Here is a 16701-nt window from a genome sequence, read left to right as displayed (position 1 = left end):
GTTGCATAATCAGTAAACTGGTGCAAGAAGAAAATACTCATTTTCAAGTATTTTTGTATTATTGAACAGAGGACATTTTGATCCTAATAGCAAAATGGCAAAGGTCTTTTTTATGTTTTAAAGATTATTATGCAATTTGAATAATAGTTTATGAACGGTGACCAATTCTTTTTTAATTTTGTTTAACTTGAATGATTATTTTCAAGCACATCCAGAAACACGATTTCAAGTCACATCATTAGTATGTGGTTGAAATCGCTACACTGCGCTGGTGGCCCAAACAAGGAATCAATTCCTAATCCCTCTTGAGTAGAATACAAGCTGTGGCGCATACACGTAAAATCATGAAATTTTAATCTTAAATATTAAAAGAAAACATACTTGGTAGCATGTGGCCCAATCAGATCCCACTTTTTTATTTTAAATTCTACTGTCTTTTTTTTAAATTTTATTTAACGGATGCACATTATGTGTACAAATGTTATCTTATTTATTTTATTTAAAATAAAATTTTATACATATAAACGTGTATATATTTGATACCGCGGACATCCATTTTTCAAGCAACAAAAAAAATGTATGGACCAATTGAATTAAGAGTTCAAGCCTAATTAAAGTAAAACCAATGGACCAAAATGCACAAAGTTCAAAGAGTTAAAGGACACATGTACACACTTGATAGTAAAATCGAGCTAATTCATGCCAAATTTTAGTTCGTTGATAGCCCAATCAACTTTAATTGACATGTAATTAATTTCTCTAAATAGACTACTTTCTGGATGATGAGGTGGGCCCTAGTCCTGTTCATGTCGAGCACAGATGACCTAACATACAAATGGACTAATGCTATTTTGTGAAAATAGGCTTTCTATTGACTCTAGATATATTCAAATTATGCTCAATCGCATCTCCATTCCTCTCATGCGGCTCATCTAATAGAAGTTTAGGTAGGTCAAATAAGGTAACTTTACCTTCGACTCTTCACACAAATATTTTGCTTGTTTTCAGCTCAATTAAGCATATTACTTTGCTAAACCTTTCGTTTCGATACAAATTTAAATTTTTTTCACACAACCTATCGCTTAGCGTATTGTTTCAGAAAAATTTCAAAGTATTCTAACTTAAATCTTCATCAAAGTTCTTACTTGCTTAAATATCGAATTATTAATTCATATGTTGCAAGTTTGTCTCTCAAAATTCTTAGAATTCTCATTTAATTCTTTTATATTGTATGGTGTTATTAAATTTTAATAAATATAAATATTAAAGAAAATAAAAATATATAATAGAATTTAAAATAGAAAATTCTTTACCACACTTTTTTTTTTTTCAGTAAAGAAAAGAAAAGGTCAAAATTGGAAAGACTGAAAAGCTTGGGGACTTTTAGAAAAAGGTAGGGAGGGTTGTGAGTGTGAGTCAGATAAAGTTGAGTAAGTCCACTTTTGAGCATCAATAAAAAGAGACACCACAAACCAACTTGTGGCTCAAAATCCATTTCACTCGCTGACGTGGCATTTAAACCTTAAACTCTCCATTCCTCCAACGTTGTCCCCAACCACATCACCACCACCACCATCATTCCCCTCCCTCCCTCCCTCTTCACACACACAGAACCCCGTAAAGGTAAAGCCATTCCCCAACCCACCCCGCCCCGGCCCGCCCCCCACAATAAGAGAAAAGAACACTCAGTTATTCACTTGGTGAGTGTACGTGTCAGATCTCCTAATTAATTATTTCCCCCAGCTCGCCGGGGGGGCCTTTGTTGTTTTCTTTCTTGATTCGTGTTCATATGTAGAGAGAGAGAGAGAGAGAGAGAGAGAGGCGGAGAACAGAGAGAAAAAAATAATGTTTGAAGTGAAGGATCCCAAGATAAAGCTTTTTGGTAAAACCATTGAGCTGCCGGAGACTTGTGCAGCGGCGGTGGAAATTGGTGAAGCAGCTCAGTCTTGTGATGCTGCAGGAGAGGATAGCTCAAACCAAGACCCCTCCTGTTCATCTGATTCTATGATTGATAATAGCAATTTGAATGGAGATGCAGAGGACCACGAATCACACAAGGTATGGATTGGAAATAATTTTTTATTTCCAAGTATTTGAAAGCCGACCCTTCTGTGTTAATTATAATGGGTCGATCTTGGTTTTGTTGCTTTTCAAGATTTTGTGTGCTTTGGGTTTGTGCTGCGGCGTGATATGTCGATTAGGGTTGTGCAATATTAAAATGAAAGCTTCGTTTTTGAGTTACTGCAGATTAATTCTGGCATTTCTCATTTGGGACTAAAGACTTGTTTTTGTGGGAGTTGGTATTCTTTCCTCTTGTATGGGAATTGTTTGGTATGTTGAATTGGATCTCTGTAGGTTCTGTTAAAGTTGGACTTCATTTCTGTCCGCCGTATCGAATTTAGTTTCAGGAATCATCTGATTGAGCAATCAAGTTGCTAGAAGAAAATGGGGGGTCTTTGTGATCATGCTTGTGTTGTTGCACGACCTCGTTAAGTCACTGGAAAAGGGATTTTTGATCTTATGCGTTGCAGTAGGTTCTTGATTTCATTTCGGAATATATCATGGTTTCTTCTGCAATAACCAGTTAGTTCACTGGAATAGACATCAGGCATAGAGCTGGATTTTTCTCGAAGTTCGATTTTTAGGACAAACTTATGTGAAGAGAAACGAAGATGGTTTGATGAGCATAGCTTGCAGTTAGCAGAAAAAGTTGAGGTGCATGCCTTCATTTGTTTGTTCACCTCTCCTTTTTTTCTTTTCCTGTTTGTGGGACATAGAAGATGTTCTGGAGTGGAGTTCAGGATCTTTATTTGGAGTTGTAGCTCAACTTCAGAAAATGTTTTCCATGCAATCTGTTGTAGTTTGGAATTGGTTAAAATTGTTCTCCTTTGTGCCTACTTGGTAGTTTTGTCCATGTTAATTTCTGTTGAGGAGTCTAGAGTTAATGCTATTGTGTTATCGCATGTTCGTTCTGTTACTTATCATATAGTAATTTTGATTGTGAACTTATATGTTAACTTTCAGAGTGGTTTTTACTGTTTTAGTTGTTTGTGTTGCTTTGTATTTATAGTTCTTGTTGATAAATCTACGAAAGGCGATACAAAATTTTTGTAATGTGATAGATTGTAGCTTTGAACTCCTGGTTTTAACTTTCTCATACACTATTGACTGCAGTGTCAATCAGTACCCAAACAAAACGATGGAAAAGAGGAAGATGTAGCCCACCCTTCGACATCAAATGAATTAAAAGAAGACGCGACTCCAGCAGCAGATGAGGATTCAAAGGCACTGTCTGCTGATAGTGATGCTAGAGCAGTGCAAACCTCAAAGACTGAGGATGACCAGATCGAGACGGGTAACTCACAGGAGAAAACCCTTAAGAAGCCAGACAAGATACTTCCATGTCCTCGCTGCAATAGCATGGAAACAAAGTTTTGTTATTTTAACAATTACAACGTCAACCAGCCCAGACATTTCTGCAAAAAATGCCAGAGGTACTGGACGGCTGGTGGGACCATGAGGAATGTTCCTGTAGGTGCCGGTCGGCGCAAGAACAAGAGTTCTGCTTCTCAATTCTGCCATCTAACCGTTCCAGAATCTCTTCAAAGTGCACGAGTTGATCTACCGAATGGAGTTCACCACCCTGTTCTGAACCCAAACGGCACCATCCTTGCCTTTAGTTCAGATGCACCTCTATGTGAATCAATGGTGTCTGTTTTGGATATTGCTGATAAAACACTTAGAGATGGAGCAAGAAATGGGTTCCAGAAACCTGCAGAGAACGGAGATGATCAGTCAAGTGGATCCTCCACCACTGCGAGTTCAAAGGACAAGGTAGGTCAAATCGGGTTGCCAGAACTAATACCAAATCATCACCCGTTTCCTCCACAGGTACCCTGTTTCCCAGGAGCCCCATGGCCTTACCCATGGCCTTCTGTTCAGTGGAGCTCTCTGGTATCTGCACCTGCTTTCGGGCCCGCTAGCTTTCCTCTGCCGTTCTACTCCACAGCACCACCTTACTGGGGTTGTGCTGTTCCCGGTGCTTGGAATGTTCCTTGGGTCATACCACCAGCACCAACTTCTTCACAGAGCCACAGTTCTCCAAGTTCCAGCCCCAATTCCCCGACTCTGGGGAAGCATTCAAGAGACGACAACATCTTGAAGCCGGCCAACTCAGAGGAAGAGACGAGAAAAGAAAGCAACTCTGAGAAGTGTCTGTGGGTTCCAAAAACATTGAGAATCGATGACCCTGGAGAAGCTGCCAAGAGTTCCATATGGGCAACATTAGGTATAAAGAACGACAGAGTTGATCCTGTTGGTGGAGGTGGGCTTTTCAAGGCCTTTGGCAGCCAATCGAAGGGCGACTGTAAGGCTCAGGCCCCAGAAACGTCCACGGTATTACAAGCCAATCCAGCAGCATTGTCCCGGTCATTGAGCTTCCATGAGAGCTCGTAATTCCTTCTGCTTCTAATGCTACGGACCAAAGTGGTCGGTTTTCAGGGTATGTTACCTTAATTTCTTGTCAAGATGTGATTAGTGGAAATAGCAACTATAAAATAGGTGGTCTTTGGTAGGACATAGATGGTTTTTTTGGCTTCTTTAGTTCTTGTACATAAAACATTATGAAAATTCTGAGAGGTGGAAGAGAGTGAGATTTCTGTTTGTATATCCCAAGTCCACATGCAGCAAAATAAGTTGGGAGTAGACTTTCTCTGTATCATTATTTCCGCTTATTTTGGACATCTGAATATTAGATTGTGATTATACCATTTCTGCTGCCAACCTCAATTCTCAAATTGTACATCCCGTTTTGACAAACCATAACATGAGAAAGTGCTAAACGTTGATGTTCTTTGCAGACTCCTAGAATCCAGTACTTGTGTCCTGGGGTTTGGCTGTAATTTCTTAAATGTGTTCTCGGGTATGAATCAAACATGAGTCAAGATCGGATATTTTGATATATTCAAATTTATTTTATTATTTTGGTTCTAATCAAATCGAGTTCGATCCAATATAAAAAGCTTATTGAATTTTTTATTCAAGTTTGATTTGTTAAACTTGTTGGATCAAATTTAAAGGAACTTACCCCGCTCGATCTCATTCAAACATTTAGTCATTCGATTTATTTTCTATTCCTAAGATTCATTGATCATAATATTCATACAAAGTATTTGATAAATATTTTCACAAAAATATCTTATAAGTTCTAAAATAAATAAGGACTTATAAACTCTCTAAAAAAGAAAGAAAATAATATGTACGGGCTTATAAAAATTCTTAAATAAATTTAGCTAAACACCCTCTAAATTAGCACCGAATAAAAATTAAAAAAATAAAATTAAGCCACCAAAACCAAAAAAAAAAAAAAAAAACCTCTGAGCCAAAATTATTCTTTAATATCCCACATTAATTTGAATTATATTAACTTTGAAGAGAAAATACTGTCATCAATTCTTCTAAAAATTGAAGTCTCGTCCCATTCACCAAGACAAAAAATTTTGAACTCAGCTGGCGTACAGAGTACGGAGCATAGTATTCATCTTTCTTCAGCTGCGATTTCATTGGTTCAATATGTTTTGCTTTTTCTTGAAAAAGACATAATTTAATCATCCATTCAGCTGTGAAGTTTTATTACTCTATTAAGGTCCACGTTCCTGACATGCTCCCCATATGCAATACAACACAAGCATTTTAAAATTTATTAATCAAAGTTTATTAAATTTGTTAATATCTGAATAAAAATTTATATTTATTTATAATTAATTTATTACTAAGTTATTACAAGATCAAATAAATCGTTTACGATTAATAATTATTGTATAACGTTAATATATGTGAAGAGGTATATCTTTAAAATTATTTAGTCAGAAAAAATAATTTAACTTATAATAAGTTAATAATAAATCAATTGGCCAGGGTAAATATTAATTTTCATTCATCTTTTGTTAATTTCAACATTTTCAGTGAATTTTGACTAATGAAAAGACTTATGTTACAGGGAATTAAACTTCAGGATTATTAGATATAGCTTTTCAAGCTAAAGAGGGTCTACGTGCAAGTACACAAAACTTCAAGGGCGGCGATATAATTACCCCTTATATTTACACTCTATGGTTTATGGTGTATTTATACAAATCATTCTTGTCTTTTGAAAAATTATATATACATCCATTAGAGACGTCAACATCATTTACATAAACATCACCACTTTTTGGAACTTACGCACAAATTTTAAGAACGTCGAAAACATTACATGAATTATCTTTAATTTTTTATTATCAAATATAATTTCTATAATTATACAAAAATATGACTGATTTATATAATTAGATTATAAGTTAGGAAGTCTAAATATAATTACCCTTATAAGTAATTGATTAACATATGCTCTTAATATTTTAAAGCTAAAATATTTGTCAATCATTTAATTATTGGATATATATTTTAATCAAAATAAAATAGTGGAAACTTTAATTATTTAATTTAGGGAAAAAGTATTATTTTAGTTCGCTAAGTATGCCTAATTTTAATTTTAGTTTGATAACTATGTTCATTTTTGTTTAGGTCCAGTAACTTACGAAATTTCTTACTTTTAGTCCTTTGTCATATTTTCGGACAATTTTACCCCTATGCAACTTTTGAAAGGAAGTTTTAGACCATATGCACTCATAGGGGTAAAATTATCCGAAAATTTGTCTGAGGACTAAAAGTAAGCAATTTCGTAAGTTATTAGACCTAAACAAAAATAAACATAATTATTAAACTAATATTAAAATTAAATATATTTAACGAACTAAAATAATAATTTTTCCTTAATTTGGTACGGAAGAGGAGTTTGCGGTGGACTTAATTGGTACAGATCCAAGGACACGTGAAAGCTGAAAAAGAATAATATTATTACTACCAATCTGGCATTCACGTGCACTCCCACCTATGCTACCTCAACATATGCACACTACTAGCCGACCTGTTCTATGCCTATATAATAAATATTTTTTAAAAAATATATTATAAATAAAAATAAATTACATAAATCAACATATTATATTTTATAAAAATTAAATAATTTTAAAATAAAAGTTAACTTAAGATATTATCATCACAACCAAAAAATTTGGTGTTGCGGTCACAAATCTGCCTTTGTGAGTGAAAAATATTATTTTTTATATATTAATTGTCATGGTATGCCAACCCTGTGTATGTATTATAAATAATTTTTCACGTTTTAAAATTTATGAATAAAACAATATATATAAGCCAACATATCATATTTTAAAAAAAAAATAAACATATGATATTATTGACGTAACAAGAAAATTGATGTAATTGTGTTAAAATGGCATACACCCACTTTTGTTAAAAAAAAAAACAAAATCGTAATTATAATTAATTTTTAAAATCATCTAGTTAGGGTAGTAGTTTCAACAATAGCCGTTTGTAAGTGTATGGAATTTTTTTTTTATATGTTATGGTTATATTATATGCATAATTATGGTATTATTTATAATTTTCAATAAAAAAAACATATGTTTTCTATTTTGTATAGATTTTGATGTGAAAATGAGAATATGTTTGCATTAATTAATAAGATTGTGTTTTATATTGAACTGCGATATCAAATCAATATATATATATATATATATTTTCAATGAGAATATATATAAATAAATATATTTTCACTATATTATTATTTCAAAAATCGAAAACAAAAATAAACACTATACCTGGGGAAAATAGTAAATTTGAAATAGATAAAGATTGGATGGACAAAAAAATGAAAATTTGAAATGGGATAGTTAATTGCCAATGAGATTAATCGATAGCGTCGAGGCTTTACAATCAAAAGGTTGTGTATTAAGTTCTACAAATATCAGTGTATATTAATTTCTATAATAGTTTCTTGTTTCTTTATCTAAACGTATTAATTTATTTAAATTTAAATATACTGAATGATATAATGAATTAATTTATGAAAATCACACTAAAACTAATTTTATTTTTTTCTTTTTAATAAAAAAAAAACCCTAAAATCCCCAAGATCCAAGAATTGCTCCTCCATTGACCCCAACATAGAGCAACGGATTAAATATTTACATCTTCCAGAGCAAAAGTGAAAAACCAAAAGCGTATGATACGCCCAAATATGGGCAGCTCCGTAATTGTTTTTGATAATTAATCAAAAAGGTGTTCTTCAATGTGTATAAATATATACGTACAAGAATCCGTCTCTATCTCTTCACTCACATTTATAGCTTATAGCTCACAGTTTTTGGTCTCTATTCCTCCCACATATATCATCAACCTTACCTGAGAGACAACTCAACATTTACCAAAACCAAACATGGGGAGTTGTTGTTTAATCAGTAGGCTTCTTCTCTTCACTTTTCTTCTGCTCCTTCTCTCTAATGGTGAAATTTCTCTCTCTCTCTCTCTCTCTCTATATATATATATATGTATATATATTATTGTGTCAAAATCTGATTAATTTTGACTTTAATTGTTTGGGAGAACAGGATTCGGAAGGAAAATGTTGGATATTTCTGAGCATGAAGAAGAACATGCAGCAGTCGGTGTTTCTTCTGAGGTAAGTAATTAATTTTCACTTGGTAATTCTTACTTTATGGGTTAAATTAAATTGGAATTCTTATATTCAAAGGGAAATGGAAGAGAAGCAATGGAGTTGGATTACATAGACGCAGGGCCAAACACCAACGTAAGATCTGGTTATCCCTTTCCGACGCCGTCTCCGACGCCATTTCCTCCGACTCCGTCTCCACCGCCTCAATAATTGAAATTAGGGTTTTCATAATTTCAATCCGTGGATAGGAGATGGTTTTCTCATTTTAATCATCTTTCTGGTGAAATTGATATTTGGTGTAACTGCCAGATTTTGGCACTGCAGTACTGAGTTTTAATGTGTAGATATATGAAATTGAAGTGGAAAAATGAAGGAAATGATTGTGGGTGTGATGATGATTGCATCAGCTGTCTCTGAAAGAGAAATTTGAATAAACTTGATTAATTTCATCCTGCACCACATTTTCATTTATGTTTATTATTTTACTAATTTTGTTTTAATGTGCAGGTGATAAGTTGTGTGATGGTTGGTCAAATAATTATATTTCTTTGGTCCACTTGCAAGTTTTAAGAAAATACTTTTCAATTTCTAACTTCAAAAAAATATTTTTAAGGTGTTTAGAACGACAACTTCTGCTTCTAAAACTGTTAAAAAAAATGCTTTTAGATCAAAAGCTAGAAGCACCCTAGCTACTTTGGATTTTTTTGTAAATAAATTTAACTTCAATTTTTACGATTTTATCCTCATTATAATAACCTTAAGTCGATTTTATTATTTTTTATTTATTTTAAAATTTTTATATTTAAAGTTGATATTGAAATTTTTAGATAATTCAAATAATTTAACAGTAATAAAATTTATATTTTCATATATTAAATATCTTATAATATTTATATTTTATTTGCTGTGTTGTCTGATTATATTATTCATTTATTATAAAAAAAATTATAAATTAAATGACTATGATTAATCAATAAAATAATTTTTTTCGTTCATGCAAAGTTTAATTATTGTGTATGAATCAATAATTATATTACTTGGTGGAAGTATTATTAAATTAATATTTTATTTTTTTCTATTAATATTTCAGAAAAATTAAATATGATATATAATGAGCAAAATAAAATTTATTATTTTCTTATAAAAAAATAATTATTATTGACAAACAACAAATGCAAATATAATAAAAAATAATATATTTTTAACATATGGGGACAAAATAGTTTTTAATCAATTAAGTTTAGTTTAGAAATGATTATTTTCAAATACTATCCAATTTAGTTTTTATCTGCTTTTTGATTTTTTTAGGGTAAAATATATTTTGGCCCCCTAAACTATTCATCATGTAATTATTTACCCCCCCTAAAATAACAAATGTACTCTTGCTTGGACAAGAATGCCCCTCATGCCTTGAAAAATTATATTATTTTCAATATATTTTAGTATTTTGCACATTAACACATCACTAAATTATTATTTATTACTTATTTTTAATAAGTGAAGAATTTATATTAAAATTGTAGAGTATATATATATAGTAGATACACAATAAATATAATATGACCAACAACTCATATATGCTTCTTAAAAAAAATTGACAAATATATATATGCTTAACCAAAAGTTAAAAATTTCTAGAAAAAAATAAATAAATATATTTTATCATATTCTTTAAAGAAAATATGTTAAAAAAACAGATATTTAACTATTCATTTTTATCTAATTGAATTAATAGCTATGTTAAAAAAACAGATATTTAACTATTCATTTTTATCTAATTTAATTAATAGCTAATAACTTAATTTTATCACCAAATTAATAAAATCTTTTCATGAATTTTTTTGTGTATTTATTAGTTAACTTTGAATCTGTAAAGAAAATAAATTTCAAACTATTTAACTCACCAATTATGTTTTACTTTATTATAAATAAAAAATTATTTTCCTAATTAAGAATTTTTTATTTAAACTTAAAATGCAAAATTATATATATATGAAAAAAAAAAGAAACTCTTTGAACTAAATATATATATATAATATTCTAAAAATTTAAATTGTGGGGGGTAAGTGTTACATTTTGTTAGTTTAGGGGGTAATTGTTACATGACGAATAGGTCAGGAGGACAAAGTGTATTTTATCCTTTTTTTTTTTTTTTTACAAATATTACCTACTTTTGATTCTGCTACAACTTTCAGCTTTCTTTACAAAAATAACCTTTTTAAAAGAAGAATTTTTTGCAAATACTCCTTTAATCTCATTGCTCAAGGAATTATTGAAAATAGTTGTATGAATCCTAAAAAAATTCAGTTCGATCGTTCTACCAACTGCAATTACTAAATTAACAGAAAAATCGCATTCAAATCACAAAAGATTGAAAATACACTTTTCTAAAAGTTATGGAACTATTTTTGATAATGTGATGAACAATGAAATTGAAGTTCTATCATGAACAATGAAATTGAAATTGAAATTGAACAATGAATCGAGCCCTCATGTGTAAAAAATTATGCGATGTTATTCGTTGTGACAGGACATGCATTTGGATGGAATGGTTACACCAAGAACGACTTCGGGACTCCTCTATTTGGAATATATTTGAAAATAGAGGTTCATGGTGTTGGAAGAAACTTATACAGTTAAGGGCATGGCTACAATCGGAGGTTGTTTACTGCATCGGTAATGGGTGGGATTTTTATTTATGGAGGGACCCTTGGCACCATCTAGGCCCTCTTATTCAGAGAGTGCCCCATGGACCTATTGTTACGGGATTGCAGTAATCCAGTAGGTTGTGGGTTGTCATTCATGAGGGTCAGTGGCAATGGCCTTCTATCACTGACTTCGAATGTCTGGAGATCTTGCAGGTACTATCTGTCAGTCACGGAAGTAACGACCGAATTTTATGGCGGTTCTCGGACAATATTGTCACCACACAAGCGCTCTATCGTTTATTTGATCCCCGGGTCCAAAAGTAGGGTGGTATTCACTACTTTCTGGACCTCTAAAAATTCCTCGGCACATGCTCATTCTCTGGCTCGCTATTCAGGAAAAGCTTGCTACAACGAACAAGCAATGGTTATCACATTTAGGTGGATGCGTCCTATGTACTGAGGACAACTTGGAGACACACACACATTTGTTCTTTCATTGTCAGTATAGTAGACGTTGTTTGACTATTATCAGACGAACTATTTGATTTCTCTGATCTAACAGACAGTGGCGGATGGATATTGAATGGGCTTCTAGGAAGTGGAGGGGCAAACACATTATTAACATGACATACCGTGCGCTACTTGGGGCATGCGTTTATCATATTTGGAGGGAACGCAACATGAAACGGTTCGAGCACACTTCGAGGTTGCCGGCTACGTTAGCTAGCTTAATCATAGAGGATGTTAGACTATGGATTTTTAGCAAAAATCTTCCTAGCTCTGTTAGCTCTAGTGCACTTTATAAATTATGGCGTATCCCTTGGTCTGTCGAGGGATAACATATCATACGAGCACTGTTGTATTATACTTCCTTTTCTCATTTATGAAATTTACCTTTCCCTAAAAAAAAAAAAAGAAATTGAAGTTCTAGTGAACTAAAATCATGGGACGAAAAAATGCAATTTCTTTTTAATAGGATTAAAGGTTCTGAAAATTTGATTAGTTCTTGAACTAAATTGTTGTTTCCCTTTCAAAATAAATAAATTGTTGATTCATCTATTTAGTAATTCCCGATCATCATATTCGTGTAGAGATTTTACAAACTCGTATAAGCTCACTACGATGAAAGAAATTTTTTGTTGTAAAGCACCATTAACAATTTTAAAATGATCATTAAAAAAATATTTTAAACAATAATAATTTTAATTTTATCGTAACATACTTAATAATGATAAAAATTATACAACCATCAACAATTAATTAGAGTTACATCTATAGCGACGATATAATAATAATAATAACATTAATTATTATTATTTTTAAATATATTAATATTTTTAAATCATTAAACATACTTTATTACAATATTCAATAATAGCAATATATTAATATTATCTATATATATTTATAAAATTTAAACTCACAATCTTTTAGTCGTCAGATAAAATAATTATTATTATATATATGGTTTTGGATTCAAATTCAGGCGACATATGGGCATTTTAACCTCTCCTTTCTATTCTATAGTGTGAAATTCAGGCGTCATAAAACTATTATATAGTCTTTGGATATGCAAATTAAATGTGTGAAATACCTCCTTTTAAAATTGATATTTATGGTATTTAAAGGGGTTGGCGGTCATAGTGAATGTATTTATGATGAATTTTTATTATAAAAAAATTATTTTATATTCTTATGAATATTTTAATATTACTGATATACCCATTAATTAAATTCTTAATAGCTCTGATCACTTAGGTAACAAAAACGGATAGAATAAGGAGTTATTTGTGGAGAAAAATTTTCTCATCTTTAGTAAACCTAATCTGTGGTTCTACTCTCGAAAATAAAGAAATTTCATGAAAATCAGAAAGAAAGAAGAATTGTATTGATAAGATAGTTTGTGAATACTCTTATCAATACCTATAACATGATAATATTTTTTATAATTAAAATTATTATTTAATATGACATACATAAATTTTACGTTCAATTAAAGGGACAGGGGGATTACAAAGTTTTCTCCAAGTTCTGTAATTTCATGGATCTTCCAAAAGACAACTTTCTAAGTTTCAGTATAAGTAATGCTATTGATTGTGAATCGTTCAAATAGGAATTCCTTGCTTAATTTGGATGTGTATTCTATATCACATGTGATAAGAGAAAGTCATTTACGCCCAAATACGTTTGTCAAAGAATCGGACAAGAATAAAGATAGAGTCCCATTCTACATGTCAATACCGGCAACAATGAAATTTATTGTAAGAGGAAAATCCGTCGACTTTAAAAATCGTGAGGGTTCAAGTCCCTCTATCCCCAAAAAAAGCCTATTTGACTCCAAAAATCTTTATCCTATCCCCTTTTTCGTTAGCGGAAAAACCTTTGAAATTATTTCAATATTGAACCTTGGACATATAAGAGTTCCGAATCGAATCTCTTTAGAAAGAAGATCTTTTGTCTCATGGTAGCCTGCTCCAGTCCCCTTACGAAACTTTCATTATTGGGTTAGCCATACACTTCACATGTTTCTAGCAATTCACATGGCATCATCAAATGATACAAGTCTTGGATAAGAATCTACAACGCACTAGAATGTCCTTGTTGACGATCCTTTACTCCAACAGCATTTAGGGTTCCTCGAACAATATGATATCTTACACCGGGTAAATCCTTAACCCTTCCCCCCTAGAACCGTATAGGAAGTTTTCTCCTCGTACGGCTCTTTTAATATATATTTGTTTTACGTTATACTTTTTAAAAATTGACAAGTAATTCACTTATGATTTTTTATCTATTTTTTAGTTTTATATTTATATCAGGATACATACTATGCATTATGCAATCTATTTTATTATTTATAAATTTATGTCAAAATTTAGTGATTCCTATGAATTAATCTAAAAATAATGATAAAGATAATAATAGTGATGGTTGAACAATTTTAATTATTTTAATTATTATTTTATTATATATAATAAGATCAAAAAGTTTAATCAACAATTACGATACGTAAAATTTGGGCACCCGATTCGCACTAAATTTAACTATATATATGATCGTGTCCATTAGATCATATCTGACAATCTGATTTAAAATCACATGGTCTGATTCTACGATACACCGGTTTGAATTATTATTCTTATGTTCCGAGTATGATATCTTGACATCCGTATATCCAATAAATCTAAAACTTTACCAAATATATTTTTTCTGTAAGTTTGATCATATCTAACGGTCTGATCTGAATTTTGATGGTCCGATTAACCCATGTTGTTCAATAATATAAGATAATAGTTACATCAATGTAATACTAACATTTATAAAATATATAAATTAGAAAAAGTATTATTTTAGTCCGCTAAGTATGCCTAATTTTAATTTTAGTTCGATAACTATGTCCATTTTTGTTTAGATCCAGTAACTTACGAAATTGCTTACTTTTAGTCATCTGGCAGATTTTCGGACAATTTTACCTCTATGCATCTTTTGAAAGGCACTCATAGGGGTAAAATTGTTTGAAAATCTGCCAAATGACTAAAAGTAAGCAATTTCGTAAGTTACTGAACCTAAACAAAAATGAATATAGTTATCGGAGTACAATTAAAATTAGGCATACTTAGCGGACTAAAATAATACTTCTTCCATATAAATTTACTGCAGATTGTGAACATATATTAATCTCAACTATAAAATATTTTTATGTATTTCAATTGCATATTTCAGATAATTGATACTTTTCTATAATTTTAAAATGTTCAGTATGATTTTTTTTCGTACATTTTACTAATTATATTACTATTAAACTAATCAGTAGTTTATATTTATAACAATAAATTAAAATTTCATACTATATTTTGGTATATTTTATAATATAGTACACATTATACAATCTATTTTATTACTTATAAATTTATGTAAAAAATTGGTGATTCTCATTATTTAATCTAATAATAATAATATAGTATGCATTACAAAATCTATTTTATTACTTATAAATTTATGTAAAATATTGGCGATTTCATAATTTAATATAATAATAATAATAATAAAAATCAGCTCGAACTCGATCAGCTCAAAATTACAGAATCAAGCTCGACAAAAATGGTCGAGCTCGACTCGTTGCCAGCCCCAGGAGGGACTGTAGTAACTAGTGAAGTAGAAGTTGGTAATCCTTAATCTTTCAGAAGTCTTGGTCAGAAACGTGTGAAGAAAAATCCCACAAGGAAATGCAATTCCACAATGGATAGCAATAGTAAATTCTTTTTATTTCCCAATTCCCATCTTTTTCTTTTAGGGGAAAGAGGCTGCCAAGAAACCTCCAATTCCAGGAAACTGCAAAGCAGCAAATTCTTGGTTTAGAAGTCAACTATTCCATGAGAGCGGACTACACCTAGTATTATTCAAAATTTCCACATAAAATATCATCCTATCAAGCAAAAACAGACAAAAGATCAAAGCCAGCTTGGCCCACCATATTCTTGGAATTTCCAAACAACTCCTACTCACCAGGAGAAGGGCAGAAATTTCTTTGTATATTCTCATGCACTGACCATTTCATTTTCATGTTCTTTCCACCTTCTCACAATCAGTAATGACCTGCACCACACAGGCAACTTCCTCCCCTTTGAAACCCCACTAGGTTTCTCAGCTCATTCTCCAACATATAGTATGCATGTATATATATTCCCACCTCCAAGTTCCTCAAATCATCTTCTCGGCATCTCTATTCCTTATCAACTTTCTTCTACCTGCATGTGAGAATATTATTTCAAGAAAACATTCTAATTGTTCTTGAGAAGAGAGAATAATCAGTCATGTCTCACTACGAGGTAAACCAATTTCCGTTCGAGCACTTCTCGCTGAATACTATTCAGCTGACTGTTCTGATTGTGGGGTTGATTGAGTTCCTCTTGCTGCAACTACTCATTGACAGGAAAAGGATTCACACCTTTTTCTTGGGACTTCGGTCCTCAACCCAGTCTCAGTTGATTGGTCCGGATGGTTCTAAACATCAGGCTGATTTCAAGCCATCCGACAAGCAAGAGGATAGAGTCGATCAAAGTGTGAGCAGTGGAGAAATTGAGATTGTTTTAAGAAGCTTAGGAATGTGTTGTAATTCTATTGAAGCAAAGGTTCCAGCAAGGTTGGATGCTGATGACCTTTTTAACCTATTTGAAGGGGAAAATCCTAACTTGGAGGAAGTGAAGGAAGCTTTTGATGTGTTTGACAGTAATAGAGATGGGTTTATTGATGCTGAGGAACTGCAAAAGGTTCTCTGTGCTCTGGGCTTAAAGGAAGGATCAGAGATGGAGAACTGCAGGAGAATGATTGGGCTGTTTGATGAAAATGGAGATGGAAGAATAGATTTTGATGAATTTGTAAAATTCATGGAGAGTAGCTTATGTTAAATTATTCTTTTACAGTGACAGAAAATTGTAATAAACCTTTAAAACTCAGCATATTACTAATATTTTG

At 31.6% G+C, this 16701-nt stretch overlaps 2 protein-coding genes across 2 annotated transcripts; both read left to right on the top strand.

Moving 5' to 3' along the window:
- Positions 1499–4769, top strand: LOC105167652 (cyclic dof factor 2-like). The gene is made up of 2 exons (XM_011087449.2): positions 1499–2058; positions 3175–4769. The coding sequence occupies exons 1-2, from the start codon at positions 1846–1848 to the stop codon at positions 4453–4455; spliced, it is 1494 nt and encodes a 497-aa protein (XP_011085751.1). The 5' UTR covers positions 1499–1845; the 3' UTR covers positions 4456–4769.
- Positions 15835–16665, top strand: LOC105167736 (probable calcium-binding protein CML45). The gene has a single exon (XM_011087557.2). The coding sequence runs from the start codon at positions 16041–16043 to the stop codon at positions 16632–16634; it is 594 nt and encodes a 197-aa protein (XP_011085859.1). The 5' UTR covers positions 15835–16040; the 3' UTR covers positions 16635–16665.

The sequence above is a fragment of the Sesamum indicum genome, linkage group LG8 (genome assembly GCF_000512975.1).
Source record: "Sesamum indicum cultivar Zhongzhi No. 13 linkage group LG8, S_indicum_v1.0, whole genome shotgun sequence".
In the NCBI taxonomy this organism is placed as follows: domain Eukaryota; kingdom Viridiplantae; phylum Streptophyta; class Magnoliopsida; order Lamiales; family Pedaliaceae; genus Sesamum; species Sesamum indicum.
The sequence above is the reverse complement of the archived record's forward strand: the minus strand, read 5'-3'. Positions and strand labels throughout refer to the sequence as shown.